Genomic DNA, 19,833 nt, shown 5'->3' on the forward strand with positions numbered 1-19,833 from the left:
CCCAATAAACTTTTAATTTTGAAAACACTTCCAAAATACATCTATGGTAAAAGTTTTTTTGATTTACAAAATTACAGTAAATTTTTTTAAAAGTACTCGTAAAACCACATAATTTGTAGCTAATCTTAAATGAAATATGGATTTTTTAAAGAGTGACACTACACTGAAGTTTTTTAAAGAATGGCTTTATAACACGTGACGCATCAAGGAACATATTGTAAATTTGTAGCTAATCTTAAATGAAAGATATATTTTTTAAAAAGAAAATTTTAACAAGCATTGTCCAAATTATTAGCATGTTTGGATAGCAGATTTTTTCAAATAATATTTCGCTTGCATCATAAACACATTTTCTGATCTACTTTTTTATATTCTCAACCACCTTTTTATCTCACATATATCATATCACAAAAAGTGCTACAGTAATTATTCCAAATAATATGTTTTAAATAAAACTCTATCCAAACATATAATATATTTCTTGTCCTGTCCCTTATATTTATCCATTCTTCCAAATTTAGCTTTACTTTTTAAAAAATGTATATTTTCATCCCCGCTATGGTCTCTAGAGTTTATATCACTCATTAGACATATCCAAAGAGAACAATCTTATAAATTGTACTGTGAATTGTGCTAAAAATTAGATGAGTTCGGATGAATACTTATTTGAATTCTTGCAAAGTTTTCTTTCCAATTGCAAACTAACTTTTCTAATTATTCATTGCAAAATAAAAACTTTTCTTATTGCTTGCTTCTACTAGTTAGCAGTTTCAAAGTTCAGCTCAAATGATGATACCCTTTTTTGCAGTAAAAAAAATAATCACTTTAAGACAATGTTTTCTTAGCCTTTCAGACCCAAACCTGTTGGTTTTACTTGAAAATGTCATATTTTTCAGGCCATGTAAACCATTTCACTCAATTAGAGGACGCAAATGCAGTTCAGAATTATTTTCAATACCTAAGATAGATTACACAGTTGATCAAGATGTAGCGAGGGCCAACTCCATGATCAGTAGGCTGAGCAAAAAGGGTCGAATTCTTGAAGCACAGGAACTGTTTGATAAAATGCCTGACCCAGATGTTATTTCGTGGACGGCTTTGATTACTGGGTATGTGAAATGTGGCATGATTGATGAAGCAAGAGATTTGTTTGACAGAGTTGATGTTAAGAAAAATGTGGTAACTTGGACAGCGATGATTAATGGCTTTGTGAAAACGAGGAGGATTATGGAGGCAGAGAGGCTATTTAATGAAATGCCTGAAAAAAATGTTGTTTCTTGGAATACTATGATCGATGGCTATGTGAAATGTGGTAGACTTGATAGAGCTTTGGGGTTGTTTGAGAGGATGGACGAGCGGAATGTGGTTTCTTGGAATATAGTCATTGCGGGGTTAATTCAGTATGGTAGAATTGAGGAGGCCAGGGAGATTTTTAATAGGATGCCAGAAAGGAATTTGATTTCTTGGACTTCTATGGTTGCAGGTTTGTCAAGGAATGGGAGAGTGGATGAAGCTAAGTTGTTGTTTGAGAGGATGCCTGAGAGGAATGTTGTTTCATGGAATGCAATGATTACTGGTTATGCACAGAATTCAAGGTTGAATGAAGCTTTTGATTTGTTTGAGAGGATGCCAGTGAAGGATGTCACATCATGGAATACAATGACAACAGGCTTTATCCAAAATGGAGATTTGGCAATGGCAAATAGGCTGTTTAATGAAATACCCGAAAAGAATGTTGTATCATGGACTGTGATGATCAATGCACATGTGCAAGGTGGTCAAAGTGAGGAGGCATTGAGGATTTTCACTGATATGCTTGCACATAGTGGGGTTAGGCCTAATGAAGGAACTTTTGTAAGTGTCTTGGTTGCTTGTGGTGACTTGGCTTCTCTTGCTGAGGGAAGGCAAATTCACCAGCTAATTAGCAAGACTGTTTATCAGAAGTGCGATTTTATCATTTCAGCACTTATAAGTATGTACTCCAAATGTGGAGATTTATTAACAGCTAGGAAGGTCTTTAATGATGGGATAAGAGGGCAGAGGGATTTGGTCTCTTGGAATGGTATCATCGCAGCCTATGCTCACCATGGACACGGTAAAGAGGTAATAAAATTGTTTCACGAAATGCAAAATATGGGACTGAATCCAAATGATGTGACGTATGTGGGATTGCTTACTGCTTGCAGCCATGCTGGTCTAGTGGAGGAGGGTTTCAGATATCTTGATATGCTTGTGAATGACAGGTCCATAAAATTGAGAGAAGATCATTATACATGCTTCATTGATCTGTGTGTTCGAGATGGGAGGTTCAAGGAGGCCTCTAACTTCATCAAGCAGCTTCCTAGCAAGGCATCCCAATATGCTTGGGGATCTTTTCTTGCTGCATGTAATGTTCATGGGGATGCAGTTATAGGAAAACTGGCTGCACAAAAACTTTTAGAGGCAGAACCAGAAAATGCTGGTTCTTTTGCACTGCTATCTAACATATATGCTGGCAGCGGGAGATGGAGAGAAGCTGCAGAGCTCAGGATAATTATGAAGGATCGGGGGCTCAAAAAACAGCCTGGTTGCAGCTGGATTCAAGTTGGCAACGGAATACATCTTTTTGTTGTAGGCGATAAATCTCATAGTGAAACTGAGCAAGTATATACTTTAATTGGAAATCTTCATTCAAAAATGAAGAAAGATGGTACAATTTCAGAAATCTTAGTATAATAGAAGACAGTGTATCTATTAATGGAAATTTTGGAGTATTAATGGTTCATGTAGGTATATACTGCATGGAGTTGAAGAAAGAATGGTTGATGTAATGATTTTCAATTTTCCTGTGTATGTTGTGTTATGTTAGGTTTAACTATCAAAGGATTGAAGGTTGATGAAGCTTTCAGTTTGTTGAGAAGATGCCATAGAAGGATGTTTCATCATGGACAGGAGTGATTGAAGGCTTGAATGGAGATTTAAGGAGAGAAATGTTGTTGTTCAAAGAAATACCAGAGAAGAATGCTGGATTTTGGACCACAATGAACAATGGGCTTGTGCAAGGTGGTCAAAGTGATAAGGATTTGAGGAATTTCTTTGCAGGTGTTAAAATCATGCAAGGCCTACTCTAAGAACTTTTTTTGTTACTTGTACTGGCTTAGCTTGTCTTGGTGAGGAAGATAAGGTCACCAATAGTTAGTATGGCAGTTTCCAGAAGAGATATTTTGTATAAATGCAATTACAACTGTGTACTTTTAAATGTGTGGAGTTGATGAAAGCTTTGAAATGTTGGATGATGGGATAAGAGGTATAGGGATTTAATGCTGCTATATAACTTGTATTCTTGTTGTCAAAATGGATGAAGCTGCACAGCCAAGGATGACACTGCAGGGCCATGTGCTGAAAAAACAACATAGTTATAGAAGGATAGACGATTTGTCACTGGGAACAAATTATGGTATTACAAGTAAACTCAATCATTCTCCTGATTGGAATTCTTCATTGAGAATTCAGAAATGAAGAAAGTTGGCAGTATACATGCAGAAAATGGCAGTTTAATTGATGATGAGATATCCAATGAAAAAGAATGTTGGATTTGTTAACCTTTAATGATTGATATCAACTTCGGAAGTTTGCTAAAGAATGTGATCGGATTGATGGTTGATCACTTTGTTTTGCGTGTTGTATAGGCAAGTTCCAAAATGAATGCTCTCTTACCAACTTATTGCTTATCTCACCACATCGTTGCTCACTCATATAAATTTAGATATTGGCTACTGATTTTGTATGAAACTACAACCACAGCTTTCTGCCCTCATTTTTCGGCCAATGCCAAAGGGTTATACTATACTGAGTTTCTTTTCACAGTGGATGAATGACCAAGGTTCTACCGAAAGTCAGGTGTGCATCAGATGCTTCTGAAAAGAAAGCTATTCAACTAATTTATGACAATTGATGATATGGCGTACCTTCAAGCTGGAATGTGATGTTGGAAATTTCTGTTTCTGGGCGGGGGTGAAAACCTGATGATTATGTTTGCCTGCAAATTGCTGTTGTCTAAGTTACTTACATTAAGGTAAGTTTTCTGATGTCCTGATGTCATGATCTTGAGCAATTAAATTTTGGAGAGAAGTTAAATTTTGATATGTTTCCAAGTGGGCTTCTTATTTTCTTGAAGGATGAAATATCTACAAACTCAAGGCTCTTGAAGACTTCTCTGATACTTTCAGGGACTCTGTTCAAGCTAGACGTACCTATATTATTGCATTGGTTTGTCCTGGGAAAGTCCTCCATGTTGCACTTAATATTCACCTGAATGGGAGTTATCCCTAATCTGCTTCAGGTAATGAGCTGCATTTAGTTCTATGAGCTGCACCAATCCTAGGCTCATTCTGAGGTCTAATATTGTCTGGTGTAACTCCATGGCATGCATTGGGCTTTTTGGCTTGGTATTGGCATAATTAGTTTGCTTGAGATAAAGTGCTTAAGTAGGGTTCTGTCCTATTAGTTTTATTTTTTAGCACCAAAAGATCACAGTTACTGATACATTGTATGTACATTTGTGTTCAGAATCTGGTACGTCTCCAAGGCCAGTTTTGCACTGCCGTGGCCTCCAATGAATCTTCTGGGATGTACTTATAGTCTTATAGATTGGAATTGGTTCAATTTGAACTGGCGGGTTCCTTTCAGCGTTTTAGTATGGACTATGGAGTGCGAATTAATGCTTGATTTCAAGACGATATGTTGTGCCCAGATGCAGCATTTATTTTGTTACTTTAAACAATGGATTTGTCATTTTCAATTTCTCAGGACTAAACCACTGTACATTCGATACTGTAATACCATAACTGAAGTCCTTTGAACTCCCAGTCCCAGATACCTGCCACATTAATTTGGATGATAACTCCAGGTTCCCTATCTTGACTTTATCCGCTCTTCTTGGTACACATATTTTGACTGTAAGGTTAAAAAACCAATTAACTAAAACTGGTTGAAAGAATGAGTGAGATGAAGTCATTTTCTGGTTTCCGAAAGAAAGAAAACAGGAAAAAGGAAAATATACGTGGACATGGACTCCTCTGTCTCTTCAAGAATTAGTCAATTAGATCATTACCATCTCTTAATTGACCAATGTTTAGTCAAGAACAATTATCAAGTAATATTTGAACCAAGTTTCTGGACAAACAGCTTTACTTAGCTTGGACTTTAAAGATAGGTCGAACATATGATAATCTGACTTTCTTCTGAACATTTACTACCTGAGAGGGCGTGGAAGCTGGGCAGTATAACAATAGACTGTTTCTTGATCACACAACTTGAAAAAGAAGATGTTGTCAGTTGTTGTGTTTGTAATAGCAGTCTTGACGATCTTAACAACTCAGTGGTTATGGAGACGGATGCATCCAAGATGCGAGAATGGAGTTCTGCCCCCAGGTTCCATGGGATTGCCTCTCATTGGAGAGACTCTACAGTTACTCATTCCTAGCCGCTCATTGGACCTCCATCCCTTCATCAAGAAGAGACTTTCAAAGTATGGTCTTATTTTTCCATTCCATGGCCTTTTCAAATATGACTTAATTACGTGGTGTTATGGAAAACTGTAATGATAAAACTGCACCATGTGGAACAGAGAATGCTTTAAAGACTAGAAATTATTACAATGATAGCTATAGATCACTTGGCTTGTTGGTTTGCCTGCTACAGAAAAAGATGGGGTCTTGTATTGTGTAATTGATCCTTTTCATTCCTCTGATAATCAAGCTATATATGCACTACGGATCTCAACCATTGAAACTTGCAATGTCAAGATAAAAGCCTTCTGCTAGATCTTCATTTAGTGAACCGGGAAAAATTAACTGTTCAAAAGTCAGCACTTGAATGCTACTATTACAATTGTATGTTCAGCAGTTCTCAACTTTACTACATTCTTTTCTTCCTCTTTTTCAATTTTCTGCAACAAGTGATAGGTAATATGGAACAACTTTGATACACAACATTTCTTCCCTCTGCAAATCTTTGGAGGTTTCTTGCTCAGGGAAAGTAAAGGGGAAGCTAAAAATAACAGAATATGAAATATTCTTGAAAGTTGATATAAGCTGATTTAACTTTATGAAAGCATAATTAACGCACTAATATTTCTATGAGTTATCTGATTCCTTAATATTCCAGTAAGGGATAATAATTTTTAAAATTTTAAAATTCCTAAGGATATGGTGCATAAGTGGTTTAGCAAAGAGGTAACTAACCAAAATTGTCTCTAAAAAGTCGCCTATTTGGTTGCATCCCATTGTTCCATACCATGCTTCCAACCTACTTACATCTTGGATCCAATAAATTAAAGTGCTGTACTAATACCACCAGATTATAATGTTATTCTGTTTTCTTGTCTTTCAGATTTGGTCCAATTTTCCGAACTAGTTTAGCAGGCAGGCCTATTGTAGTATCAGCTGATCCCAAAGTCAACCATTTCATACTTTCACAAGAAGGGAAGTTAGTAGAGTTATGGTATTTGGATACGTTTTCTAAGCTTTTTAATCAAGAAGGGGACTCTAGGACAACTGCAGTTGGTGATATTCACAAATACATAAGAAGTAGAACGTTGAATTACTTGGGTGTGGAGGCACTGAAGGAGAAGTTGCTTCCCCAGCTGGAAGAAATGGCATGCAGAACTCTAGACAGTTGGTCAAATCAGGAGTCTGTTGAAGTGAAACGTGCATTTGGAGCTGTATATTAGCTAATTAAACAAGCTCACCTTTTCTCTTACAAATTACAAGTACTTACTCAATAGCTTATGGAATTTTATCTTCTAAATTACCAAAAATCTTACTGCAGATGGTATTCAATTTCACTGCAAAAGTTTTTCTTGGTTATGACTCTGACAAGTCATCAGATGACTTGAGTGAGAAGTTCAACAAGATACTTGAAGGCCTTATGTCTCTTCCTTTAAACATTCCCAGAACTGCATTCCACGACTGCATGAAGGTAATGGTAGATAAAGAAGTATACAAATATCTTCCAACATATGTTTCATTTCGTTAAACCTTACACGAATGATACCGATGTAAATCTGATTCTCTTATGGTAGATAAAGAAGTATACATATATCTTCCAACATATGTTTCATTTCCTTAAACCTTACACTAATGATGTAGTTGTAAATCTGATTCTCTTATTTTTTGTTAGTCAAAGAAGAAAATAACGGGATTCATCAAAAGCAAATTAAATGAGAAGCGTGCTGGCCTTAGAACATCTAAAGAAGACTTCCTCGATCAGGCCATTGATGACATGGCTACAGAGAAGTTCCTGGGAGAAGACCTTATAGTGCAAGTGATGTTTGGCCTTTTATTTGCCAGCTTTGAGTCAAATTCATCAACGCTTACGCTTGCTTTGCTCAAGCTCTCTCAACACCCTTCTGCATTAGAGATGCTTACAGTACTCTAATTTCCATACTTTTTGTGTTTCAGACTGATAATACATGCATATTTGTATTTAATGGCATCCTAACCCTGACTTCTTGTGGTTACCAGTCTGAGCATGAGACTATACTAAGGAACAGGAAAAGAGTGAAATCTTCACCCACATGGGATGAGTACAAGTCAATGACCTTCACTCTTCAAGTCAGTCTCTACTATGTTCAAAAATTATTGTTTAAATATGCATAAATAGCAACTATCAAAATGTCTTAATGATGAGTGTGAATGATAGGTAATCCATGAAACTCTGAGGTTGGCAAATGTTTCTCCAGGATTACTACGTAAAGCGCTTAAAGATATTCAAGTTAATGGTAATTATGCTACCAATCTTTGGATTAAATAACCAAGTTGAAGAACTTTCTTCTTTAACATCCTAGAATCTCTTTATAGGTTACACAATTCCAGCAGGGTGGACAATTTTGGTTGCTGCCTCTGCTCAGCAGTTAAATCCTAGCGTCTTTGATGATGCACTTGAATTCAACCCCTCACGTTGGAAGGTGCTTTTTTAATATACATTTGTTTCTGAGGTGTATGATTTGATATGTTTAGCTTCTTTTACATCATTAACTGCTTGCTTTTGCTTGATGCTTTCAACATGTTGCAAATTTGTCATACCAGCTATTTTTAAGCAATGTAATGTGATCCATTGAGTTCTATCATTTTACAAGTTCCAGGATAGTTACGTGGAAATTGAATTGTAGCTAGGATTCTGTACATATCTGCTGCTTTCTAGTAGTAGATGCATTACCACTTAGTGATGGATTTATTTTATCAATTCTTTGTACTTGTTATGAGTACAGGACATCGATAAAGCTGCCATAGAACAAAATTTTATGCCCTTTGGAGCAGGAATGAGACAGTGTGCTGGTGCTGATTACAGCAAGGTGCTACTATCAACTTTTCTCCATGTGTTGGTCACCAAGTACAGGTAACTTCAATATTGTGACATGACTAGCTAACTAAGGACTTGTGACCATTCAATATTTTCTGATGCATACTTTTGTATCAATGCCGAGGTGACTAACTAGTTGGTGTTTTGCTGTTCAAACATAAAGGTGGAGTGTAGTGAAGACTGGAAATATTGGAAGAAACCCACTTCTCAGCTTTGGAGATGGTGTCTACATTAAGATTGCAAAGAAAGAATGAGTGCTGTGATTGGAAACTTTTCTCATTTTACACTTTCTATATTCCTTAATGAATGGAAGTTATACTCAATGTGCTCTAGGTTGATACAGAACCAGGAACTCAGGGTTCAGAATCCCTCATCTGTATCGATAACGTTGCCCGAGAACTTGTTTAGGGTTCTTAGTTGGGGTAGTTTTTATCATTTTATTAGTATTTTTGATTGTTTATTTGTTATTTTAGTGTTTGTGTCAATAAATAACGGTGCGCGAAAAACGGCTGAAGAAGGAAGAAGTTCTTAGCTTCTGTCAAAGTTGTGAAGGATCTGGTACATTTCCAAGGGTCAAGTTCTACAATGGACTAAAACTTGCTGCTGGAACTCAGAGATGACATTCTTGTACTTTTGAAGAAAGGATTGGTATATAATAATGATACCACAAGTCAAGTCCTTCGAACTATTAGATACCTATTACATTTATTTGGGTGATCACTTGAGGTTGCCTATCTTATCTTTTATCTGTTTTTTTTTTTTTTCCTTGTTTTGGTACAGATATTTCAGTTTGATGTTTATACATTAATGCAAACTGGTCTTAAGCAAAAAGAGTGGTATGAAGTCACTTTCTGGTTTCCCAAAAAGAGAAATGAAACTTGTTTGTCTTCATTTTTGTTTTACCTATATTACCCTCTTGTGTCTTTCAATTAGAGTGATTTTATTTCAATTTGTGGCAGTAATTACAAATATAAAACATTCCAAATGATTAAATCTCAATAATATTGGTAATTAAAATGAAAATCTCCAATTAAAACGATTTAGCGACCATTACACTCCATTTCCAATTCTTATGTGTGTCAAAGTTTCTTACCCAAAGCAATTTCTTACTAGAAATTGTGTGGCCAACTGCATTAGCCATAATTTTAAAATTGTAAAATATATCAGTATAAAAGAATAGGTGCTTTAGAACAAAAGAGAAATATATAGAAAGAAAAGAGTCGATATTCATTTAGAGAATCTTTGTATGAATATCACGAGATAGATGTGTAATTACATGCTTTTTAATCAATATGAATAAATACAAAAACAAAAGAATCCAACCATTTCTATCAATTGAATTTCAATTGACAACTAAATATCCAATCTAAGAAAATTGAGCAATATAAATCATTTGCATTCTTTATTAATCTCAATAACACTTATAAAAAAATAAATAATCCAAATTCAACAAATGCACCTAACATTATTCAATTCAAATCCATAAAAAATTTAAAAGTTTAATTAAAAAGATATAAAGTAGAATAATTAAATATTCATGCAAAGTTGGATATGAGCAGGGTTCACATATTTTATTCTTAAATAATTAATTCATTCTAATTGTACAATTGCATGTTGTTTGTCTTAATAAGAAAAAAAATAATATTCAAAATGTTATCGCAATAACATTCGAAATGTTGATAGAAGATTTTTTATTCGTTAATTTTTGATGATTTCATCAAAAATTTAAGCATGGGTTTTCTTTTCAAAGGTGAAGCTAGACTCTAGCTAGTAACCAAGCTTGTGAAGAAGTAAAGGAAGGGGTGAGTCTAATGTAAACAGTTAGGATAACAAAATCTAACAAGCCAATTCAATTACTCAAATACCCTCCAAAAATTGATCTTATGGTTTAAGTCTTTACTAATAATTATGAATTCTATTTATTAGGTTCACACTTGACAAGTGTACATATATGTTTTGTTTAACAACATCTTTTGTGCTACATTAAAAATACAATATTATGATTTAATGGTAAAAGTATTATGAGTGTACAACAACTTTGGTGAAAACATGACCGTATCAAGAATTGTTTATCAAAGTTGAATCCATAATTTACCAAAACGCTCAAAATAAATTCAAAACCAAAAATCAAAGAGTTTGAATTAAGATAGTCTCTGTAACAACAATTGGTTAACGAAATTGAGAATATAAAATATTCTATTATGAGGTAAATAATTAAATTTCACCAAAAAAAAAATCAAAGTTGATGTTATATTTGGGTTAATATAATTACGTGCAAAGTACGCAAACTATTACTAGTTCGACTAAAATATGAGGATGGCTGATATGGCTTATCTTCAAGGTGAAAGGTGATACTGGAAATTTCCGTTTCTGCTAGGGGATAAAAACCTGATGATTTTGTTTTCTGGCAAACTGCTGTTGTCTAAGTAAATTACATTTGTCAAAATTTCTAGCACCCTGATATCATGATCTTGAGCAATGCAATCTCTTATTCTCCTGTTAGTAACTTTCCAGTGATTGGGAGAAGAGTTAAATATCGAATTGGTTCAGAGTGGACTTCTTTTTTCCTTCACGGACGAAGTAGCTACAAACTTGGGGCTTTTGACCATTTCTCCAGAACATTTGAGGACCCTGTATCAGGTGCACATACCTCTTTTATTTCATTCACCCGTCCAGTAAAAAGACTGTCATTTTACACATAATTGTTTTTTCAATAATCGCAACAATCTACAATACTCCTACACTACGAGAAAGGAGAACTCAACTGGACTTGTATATGAATTGAAAGGTGAAACTTTAGATCAGACAAGTGTACTACTGCACTCTTTGAATTTTTTGAACATAGGGAAACACAATGTGCTCCAACGAGGAAATATGTAGTAGGAGTTGGCGGAATTTGTACCCTCGACCTAAATGGGAGTTACACTCAATGTGCTCCTGGGATTTATCCGTTTTTTTTTTTTTTTTTTGGGTTCCATGAGCTGTACCATCCTTCAGATGTGGCAGGTGATATGATTCCGTGGTGGAGGAGGGGCAGGGACGGTTAACGTCCATGGTAGTTTATGGCCAAGATTTGGCCAAAAAAAATCGTAAGATTTAGATTTTAATATGTATGGAACTCACAAAATTTTGTTCTAGAGTTACGTGTTATTGAAAGTAACTTACACCGTGTGTGCAAGATGCACATAATTCGGCTTAGAGTGGCCTGCTCTTATTATCATTACTTCACTTGCGATAGTGTTGAGCCCGAATTTCTCCATTTCAGACCATCCGACGTGCCAAAGTATGCAACCCAACATGAGATAGATTCCCACAGTTAATTTGTTGTGAAACTCCCGCGAGTTGAATTCACGGACTAGTAACAAGAAATGAGCTGATGTTGGCACTTGCTACTTCCAAGCAGTTCCTTTTTTTTTTTCGTTTGGCTTAAAGGACTTGAATATCCATTCCTGCCCTTTTTAGTCAGCTTCAGGAAAATTTAACCAATCAAAAAAACATGCCATAATAGATCAATCCTTTGTTGCAATATGGTCAAAAGAACTCAATATAATTTGGTTAGTTTGCAGGGATGAGCAAATTCAAACACGCTGTGGAAACAGAAAGGGAAGTATGTGAATATTTTAAAGATCATTTCAGCATATCAACCATTTTCCATGTTCCTGTTTTTCTTAACATTCTGCCAGGATCAATCTTGCAATGAGGAATTAAGCAAGTGTTTAACCAATCACAGGTTTGATGGATGTGTGTTTATCCCCATTAACGACTAAAAGTTGTGCTATTAGAACTTTTTCCAGCTGCTTATGTTAGAAGATCCAACATGGTTTTGGCTTCCAACAATTAGTTTGCACATTTAACTATTAACCTGAGGGAGATAATAAAAGATCAATTAGATGAAACATTAGTTACATATGCAGGATTTTCAGTGGATTAATTACTACAAACAATGTAAAATCATAGCACAAACATAAAATGGGTGACTTTTGCCAATTTTTTGTGTGCAAAAGCATAAAATACATTGGTGAAGTGGAAAATCCACACTACTTTTATATTGTCATAAAAACATGAGTAAAAAGGAATCAGAATCCCCAAACCCTGCCTCCTGCAAACCTGGGATTCTGGTGGAAGTGTTGAGCCCCAAGAAGTACAAACTTATGCTGTCTGTCATATTTTCATTTCTGACAAGTGATAGTTTCATGTCTCTGGAACCCCTTCCTGCATTCAATCTCCACAAGTTTCTCCTTTTTCTTTCAAGACATATATGCTAACTTATTATGTTACACTATCATGTTTTAGGCAGATTATCTAAACTTAGGGGCAGCGCTGCATTATGTGGTTTGACAAATTGGTGTTTAATTGCAATACAACAATATAAAACTCAGTTCAATAAATGTTCTGTAACGAGAAAAAAAAAAATCAAGAGGATAAGAGTAGGAAACACCAGCCAGAAAGGAAATATGCTTATTCCAAGAATCTCAATCTTCACAACTTCTGACATGAGAACCCGGCTAATAACAATAGAACCCTATAGTGGATAACACACAAAAACGAGACTAAAGATCCCAAAAAAAAATTCGAAAACCAAATTAGTATGACAACTATGATAACACAATTTCACAATATGACAGTGTGAAAAATGAAAGCAATAAGTCACTACTGTGCATTTTTTGTTTGGGGGGGGTGCTTTTCCTCTTTTTTTTTTCCCCCATTTATCCTTGCTACTGTACAACTTGAAATCTTCAGTAATCAACTTCTGATAGCATCCTTTCGACTTTGTCTTATCAAAAAATTCCAAGCAAGCAATGCAGCACCAACTGCTGGTTCCACCTAAATTAGAAATCAATTCCAAATGGACTGTGCATCAAATTTCAAAACCAAACCAAAGGACAACTAGATTCAAGAACAAGCCTGAAGCTAGAACTACAAATAAATGATCTGAAGAAAAAACTACTTCAGTTTTGTCTATACAAAAGATAAATTATAAAAGCTAAAGAGAAGCATTTCTTATCCTCTTCCTTCAAACAGATGTAAGGCATCAGAGTTCATTATTCACTGTCAATAAAATCATTAGATGATCACGTTTAGTACAACTAATGCTCAAATAAATTGCAAAATTTAAACCAGGTCATTAGCCTTGCTTAATTAACCCTTCTTTCTTGATGGCAAGGTCTTCTAATGAGGATATTATTTGACTTATTAGGGGAGACAAAAAGGTGATTGAACCAGTTTAAATTGAAGAATTTCGCAGCAGAAACCTATGTTTCCCAGATGAAAATTTGCTTTCAACTTCTATTATCCCACACACAGCAGAAAGTGATATATTTCCAAAAAGATTTATGGGCTTATGTATCAAACTTAGAAGTTTGTTTTTACAAGAACACATTTAAAGAACAAGAATAAAACATCCCCCTTCAGAAATAGCTAACTGGAAGTAATAGAAAGGTTTAGTAAACTAACAAGTCCGACTAAATCAGAAACCTTGGTTATTGCATCAATAGCTTCATTTTTGACATATTTACCATATCAACCAAGCATATTATTGGAATATATTCTAGGTATCAATATCAGAACCACAAGTAAACACAAACTAAGATCAGTAGCATATTTAATATCTTGTGTTGCTTAACAGTGCACGATATATACACTTATAATATATGGAACAAGTCATTACTTTTAATTGACGTTTCCCCTCATGACAATATTTCATAAACTCTGGTACTATTTCTTTCTAATTAACATCTGAAGTATAAGAATAAGCAAAATCCTTGTCACTGGAGTTGTAATAAAAGCAGTGAATTTGAAAGTTGAAAAAAAAACATTCGGATACACTTATCTGTACCTTTGGATGGATGGGAACAGCACCAGGAAAGTCTTTAGATATACAATTTATTACTTCTTTTCCAATATCCCATCTTTTATTTGCTTCAAGAACACCACCAACCATAACAAGAGGAAAATGATCTGTTCCATCTGTAGTCATAAAATTTATACTTATTCAGAAAAATTAAAAGAAATTGCAAATTGCAGAGACAAGATTAAATTTTTAAAATAAATGCTTGATTAAAATTTTAAGAGAAGTAACAAATCTTGGGTAAACCATGTTGTGAGAAATAAAAGTCTTTTAAATAAAGAGAAATACGACTGGAAAGTCAATTTAACTTGTTAGAACATCCATCTCTTGATGGACTTTCAAGCAAAGTTGGACATAACTCCCATATAGAAACCCTCTCTCTCTAGCAAAAAACTACTAGTCACACAAGAGGGAGAGAACGTACTTCCAACTCTTGAGAGTGAGAGCATACCTTCACCACAGAGCCCCAGTCTCCGAACAACTGCTTTGACACTTGAGGCCAACTCTTGAACTGCATCCAGTAGGATTCTATTTGCCACTTGATCACCTGCCTCTGCACAAGAGACCACATATGGAACAAGAGCAGCAATTCGAGCCCAAGATGGATCTTCATATGTCCACCTAAAAGCATAATGCAATAATACCTCATCAGCAATTTTAATTGTTGTCAAATAGTAGTTGGCTGAACTAACCAATCATGCAAAGGAGTAACGTAAATTCAACACTCTGAGGAAGGGTAGTGATTCAAAGCAGTTTGGGCTACATGAAATGCATGTATGGTAGTTTAGGTTTGCTCCCTAAGCATGGTAAGGTCAATATAATATAGCAAGCAGTTGGAATTGTTTATTCAAGCTTTTCCTTATATCTCTCACTATTTTCTTCTTATTTGGAAGATGAAGAATGCTGCACTCCGGCAGGGAAAGGAAAGTGTCCATGATAGTGAGGATTGGGATACATACAACGACAAATACACAATTTATTCACATGTCGGAAGTCTATCCAGATGAAAGCAAATCATTTTTATGTGGGTTAAACAAGTCATTATATTTGGCTGTGAGAAACATACAACTTTAACAACCAAAAGCTTAGACAGCTGGCTGTCACATTGAGTAAAGTGAGGGAAACTGCAAATCCAGGGGGCACATTGATGAGATCAAACTGGAACTCAACAGTAGTCTGACTACATGCAAACAGTAAGTTGATTATATACTACCACAATTAACCATATGCTGCTTGTAAATCATCAATTTAAGTAACTTGAATACCCTTCCTGGATGAACATGCTGAATTAATTGTGGGAACCACATTTTTGCTGTCTATTTGATTCAGACTGAGGTCCCCTTATCTGAGGGCAAAGCAAATTGTCCAGATATGCAAGTATTAATTAGGAATGGAAATGATTGTGCTTACTATCATGATTAGGTACAAAACTTAATCAGTTCCAAAAAGCAAAACAGTCACTACAGGTATAGATATTCTGCAGATGAGTTGTGTTTGAGATACTTACCCAATAAGTTCATCTGGTGAAGATAGATCAAGGGCATGTAGAATACAATTTGTCAGTGCTGTATGTGGACCACGGCCATCATGAGCCCTTACAATTGCTGTCAATGCTTGTGCAGCAATACCATAGCCGCTGAAAGTGTAGAGGAGATAGAACTTAGGCAGCCAAAGATGGGAAAAGATCAATTCAAAGCTTTAAAATGGTATCCGTTTGAAATTCGATTTGATATTTTAGTCCTTGCAATCTGGTAATTACAAGAAAGAGAGAATTGAACCAATTTATACATCAAGGACTTGGCTTGAAAATCTTTATAATCTCGTTTTACAAAGAAGATAATCAGATTAACCTGATTCTTATATGAAATGTATTTAGGGCCACATTGTGTCTCAATCTACCACATGAAATCCATATAATTACAATCTCAATTAATCTAAATTTTAGTCTTCTCTTCCTCAAGATAATCAGATTAATCTGATTCTTATATATTATGCACAGTGCATCGTCTTTTGTCTGTTCATAAAACATATCTGCCAAATTTTATAACACTACAAGACTATGACCAGAAATAGTGCACAATGCAACAAGACCTGTCGATGTTCTCTTAGGCTAGGAATAATAACATAGAAATGGATGAAGGTGGGAAAGTATTTCCTCCTACAGGGGTTTCTACACGCTGTGACTTATTCATTAAGATAGAAAAGAAGAATCAAGCTGATTTAGTAAAGATACTCATCGGGTAATCAAATGGTATTTTTGAGGATATGTAATTGAGCTGCTTGCCACTAAATAGTCACACTCCCTAATACTTCCTCTTGACTGGGTATCACTAACTCTCCTATAGGTTTCAAATCAAGTATAAAACTCGAAATGATATACCTTCCCCAATCACCAAGGACAGGTCCTGCACCAGCTGCCCGAGCCTTCCTCCCATCTTCTGTATAGCCATAAGCAATGGTTCCAGTACCAGCAATTAGGACACATCCATGAAGCTTTCCCATTGTGCCACTTGCCAGAGCTGCCACCGAATCATTCTGGACAAACAACCTTACATGGCTGGGGAATATTTGTCTGCACAGACAAATGGAAAAAGATAATATCATTATCGGGAGATGCAAAAGATGTGTCATCAACATGTTAAGCTTTTATTCAAAATAAATTTCTATAAACAGGTATCCTATTGAGTTGGCCATTCCTGAATACCCATATCTGATGTATCCACTGTTCGCACTTGCTGCTACCCTAAGTAAACTATTTATTATGTCCTTTTGAGTTGTTTGCAACTGAAGTTTCTTATTCCACAATTATGTCTTAGGTACCACAGAAGTTGGCATAAAGGTAGATTAGCCCCTTGAGGAAAAACTAAGTTGGTTAAACAAATTAAAAGTAACGTAGAAGTCTCAAAACATTTTGCAACACTATAAACCAGTAAATAGATGCAAGAAAAAGAAGGACCTGAGCCAACTTAATATTCGGTACTCATCCGTTGGATGGTTAACACCAGATACTGCAAGACAAACAGCTAAGACAGCAGAACGAGTTGAACCTGATCTTAGAAGAGCTTCTGCCATAACTCTCTCTAATGTCTCCCTTGCAGCAGTTTCTATTAAAAAACAACGGTTTGAGAAATATAATAATAATGAAGAAGCCAACAGCAAGAAATGATAATGAAAAATATAACTATATTAGAAGGGTAATGGATTGTAATTTCAGATCTGAGAGCAATCATTTCAATCATATTCAACAAAACCAAAAGTAGAAGTCATCGAGTTGACTCTGCCACCCCTCTTTCTTTGCTGGGAGCCTAACTAGGCCATAGTCCATTGATCATCATATATAAATCACCGTCAGATTATAGCATACACTGTAACTGCACATGGACATATACTGAACTGCGCATGGACATATACTGCCAGTCCAACTAGAGATATTTATCTCACCAGAAACCTCATGCTGCACTCGAGGAAAGTTGGTAATACAACTGTTTGCGCAAGATTTATTTAACTTCTACAAAGCACACAAGCAAACTTCTTGAGCTTCTGTTATTTGCTTTCCCATTGAAGTTCATGCTACTAGTAATCTGTCAACAATTCAAGCTTCGAATGAAACCTTCACATCTACTCTTTCCACCTCAAAAGGTCAAGAATTGTGGCATGGACACTTTTTCATATTCATAAAGATCACTCCTATAAGGAAAAGTGGACTGATAAGATGAGAGTCAGAAAGAAAAACCTAAGGAAAGGCCTCTCATGATACTTCATAGCAGCCAAGTTGTCACTGCCTCAGATAGGCTCATACACCAATAGCGTTGAACTTTTTGCAACCAGATTGAGAACCAAATGGGCAAGTCTACAACCTTAATTATCTTGTATAGGAGTCACAGAATTTGTATTCAAAAGGGAAATTTTAAACAAAATGGGATATACACATCTTTCATCAATTTGACAAAGTTAGGACACACAAAATGGCTTGATCAGACTGGTATGACACCAAACCGTAAACATTTGAAAGGCGCTCAATGAACCTCTTACTTAGGCTACATTCCATTACGCAGTCATGATTCATGTGAGGCTTGAGAGCAGTACTTAACTAGAATGCACCCCGATGATCAGCTACCTAGCAATTCAACTTTGAATGGCACAAATAGAATCAACATTCAATGGAAATTCTACAACTTTTGGCTTCAAAACACTCCACTACCTAAATCCACAGCAAAAATTCAAACTTCCCCTGTTCCGTCACTTCAACACATGTTCCAAATCTTTCCGTATTTCCACCACTTAAATATGTCAAATAGACAAAAAGCTCCTCCTTCTGAAACAAATTAACGTAAATCGAGAACAACACAGACTAATGATCAGCCAAATTACAACATTGAAACCCCAATAGTGACGAACAATACAACCCAAAAATCGAAAAAGAAATGCTAAAATCTCTACCTGTTTAACCTGTGCCTTAGTAAACTACGCTTCAGACTATCATAGGAGTTCTGTACCAATGCATTAGACCACCCAGACAAAAAAAATGAGCAAGCTACTCAGTATTTTTTGAAAGAAGGGGAAGTTGGTTTATTACCGCCAACACTATTGTGGTTCGAGCAGCCGGCTACAGCCCGGGCGAGGACTGAAGGAGGCTCCGGCAAAGGGCCATCCTCACTATTAACATTATTATCAGTGCAAGTGTAATTGAAGGGTATGCAAACACACACAGTGGAGGTGGTTCCACCATCCAAACCCAGTATAACAGCCTGTTGCCTATAACGACTATCATTATTACTCAGCTCCATTTCAGCTTCAAAATCCCATATCTCCCCATTCCTATACGGCCTCTTCCTCATTTTTCCCCAGCTGGGTTTTCCTCCTTTTCCAGTCCAAACAAAGAAAAACACTTCAAACCGATAAAACTACTGTCAAAATGAGTTGCATTGGCAGCAGTTTCTTGGGTTTTCTGGTGTGAACGTGAATTTATAGAGAAGGGTTTTTGGTGATGAATTTATGAGGATTGAATATTCGGGAGGGAATTGGATGATAGAATATTGGGACGGCAACAAGGGGACGAAGGCTACAGGTTGATTTGGATAGGTGTGAAATTGACGACTGTGTTAAAATTTGATTAGAAAAAAACCATAATTGGATGGATTTTTGTCATACTATTAATGTATCTACTGAGCTGATTAAATTACTGTTCATCATCATCATTTGGTTTAGAACAAGAAAACAAATGCACGTTGATTATAGTATTGGGAAAAAATTTCTCAGACGACAACCAAGACCAGGATGAACTGCCGCCTTTTGGCTTACCACCACAACACCCACCATATTTCTCGCCGTCAAAAGGATGCTCTATTTGTAGAAAGTGTAAATCAACTCTTGTGCAAGAAAGACGGAATTGGGGTTCTTGCTGCAGACGCAAAAATGATGATCTTGTTGAGTTTAGCATTTTTTTTTCCTTCTTGGTCACGAGTAATTTTTATTTTTAGGTAATTCTTCTACGAACTTTATGTTTGTTTTGGTTCAAGTATTATGGTCGGACTGGTTTGGTCAACTTTATTAGTATTGTTATCGGGCTAAGTGCTGATTTTAACAATTTGTTTTTTAAAATTAACTACTTCTAAAGTAATTAGACGAAAGGGCATAAAACC

At 35.7% G+C, this 19,833-nt stretch overlaps 2 protein-coding genes across 8 annotated transcripts; one reads left to right on the top strand and one right to left on the bottom strand.

The window, feature by feature from the left end:
* The first annotated feature begins 489 nt into the window (after positions 1–489).
* Positions 490–9,082, top strand: LOC113689781 (beta-amyrin 16-alpha-hydroxylase CYP87D16). Of its 4 annotated transcripts, XM_027207559.2 has the most exons (10): positions 2,712–4,321; positions 4,549–5,509; positions 6,373–6,703; positions 6,811–6,960; positions 7,162–7,410; positions 7,506–7,595; positions 7,684–7,762; positions 7,842–7,948; positions 8,252–8,379; positions 8,507–9,082. In XM_027207559.2, exons 2-10 carry the CDS (start codon positions 5,307–5,309, stop codon positions 8,595–8,597), a joined length of 1,428 nt encoding a protein of 475 aa, XP_027063360.1. In that variant the 5' UTR covers positions 2,712–4,321; positions 4,549–5,306; the 3' UTR covers positions 8,598–9,082. The 4 variants fall into 4 exon arrangements, 1 of the variants encoding a protein (XP_027063360.1); XR_011814896.1 differs by lacking the exons at positions 6,373–6,703; positions 6,811–6,960; positions 7,162–7,410; ... (3 more) ...; positions 8,252–8,379; positions 8,507–9,082 and having other exon boundaries at positions 490–4,054; positions 4,157–4,321; positions 4,549–4,847; XR_011814897.1 differs by lacking the exons at positions 6,373–6,703; positions 6,811–6,960; positions 7,162–7,410; ... (3 more) ...; positions 8,252–8,379; positions 8,507–9,082 and having other exon boundaries at positions 490–4,054; positions 4,209–4,321; positions 4,549–4,847.
* A 3,689-nt stretch (positions 9,083–12,771) lies between these two features.
* LOC140007611 (uncharacterized) lies at positions 12,772–19,646 on the bottom strand. Of its 4 annotated transcripts, none has more exons than XM_072050404.1 (7): positions 19,508–19,646; positions 17,148–17,295; positions 16,572–16,763; positions 15,699–15,827; positions 14,643–14,812; positions 14,180–14,310; positions 12,772–13,167 (listed from the first exon to the last, which is right to left on the bottom strand). In XM_072050404.1, the coding sequence occupies exons 1-7, from the start codon at positions 19,629–19,631 to the stop codon at positions 13,087–13,089; spliced, it is 975 nt and encodes a 324-aa protein (XP_071906505.1). In that variant the 5' UTR covers positions 19,632–19,646; the 3' UTR covers positions 12,772–13,086. The 4 variants fall into 4 exon arrangements, with proteins under 4 accessions (XP_071906505.1, XP_071906504.1, XP_071906503.1 ...); XM_072050403.1 differs by having other exon boundaries at positions 19,493–19,646; XM_072050402.1 differs by having other exon boundaries at positions 18,768–19,603.
* Between the last annotated feature and the right edge of the window lie 187 nt (positions 19,647–19,833).

This window comes from Coffea arabica, chromosome 5c (genome assembly GCF_036785885.1).
Source record: "Coffea arabica cultivar ET-39 chromosome 5c, Coffea Arabica ET-39 HiFi, whole genome shotgun sequence".
Taxonomy (NCBI): Eukaryota; Viridiplantae; Streptophyta; class Magnoliopsida; order Gentianales; family Rubiaceae; genus Coffea; species Coffea arabica.

Coding starts and splice junctions, on each gene's coding strand:
- LOC113689781 (XM_027207559.2), top strand. CDS start 5,307: ATGTTGTCAGTTGTTGTGTTTGTAATAGCAGTCTTGACGATCTTAACA. Junction 6,704..6,810: donor TGAAACGTGCATTTGGAGCT/GTATATTAGCTA, acceptor ATCTTACTGCAG/ATGGTATTCAATTTCACTGC. Junction 7,763..7,841: donor TAAAGATATTCAAGTTAATG/GTAATTATGCTA, acceptor ATCTCTTTATAG/GTTACACAATTCCAGCAGGG.
- LOC140007611 (XM_072050402.1), bottom strand. CDS start 19,029: ATGAGGAAGAGGCCGTATAGGAATGGGGAGATATGGGATTTTGAAGCT. Junction 16,764..17,147: donor CGAATATTAAGTTGGCTCAG/GTCCTTCTTTTT, acceptor TTGTCTGTGCAG/ACAAATATTCCCCAGCCATG. Junction 15,828..16,571: donor GTCCTTGGTGATTGGGGAAG/GTATATCATTTC, acceptor CTACACTTTCAG/CGGCTATGGTATTGCTGCAC.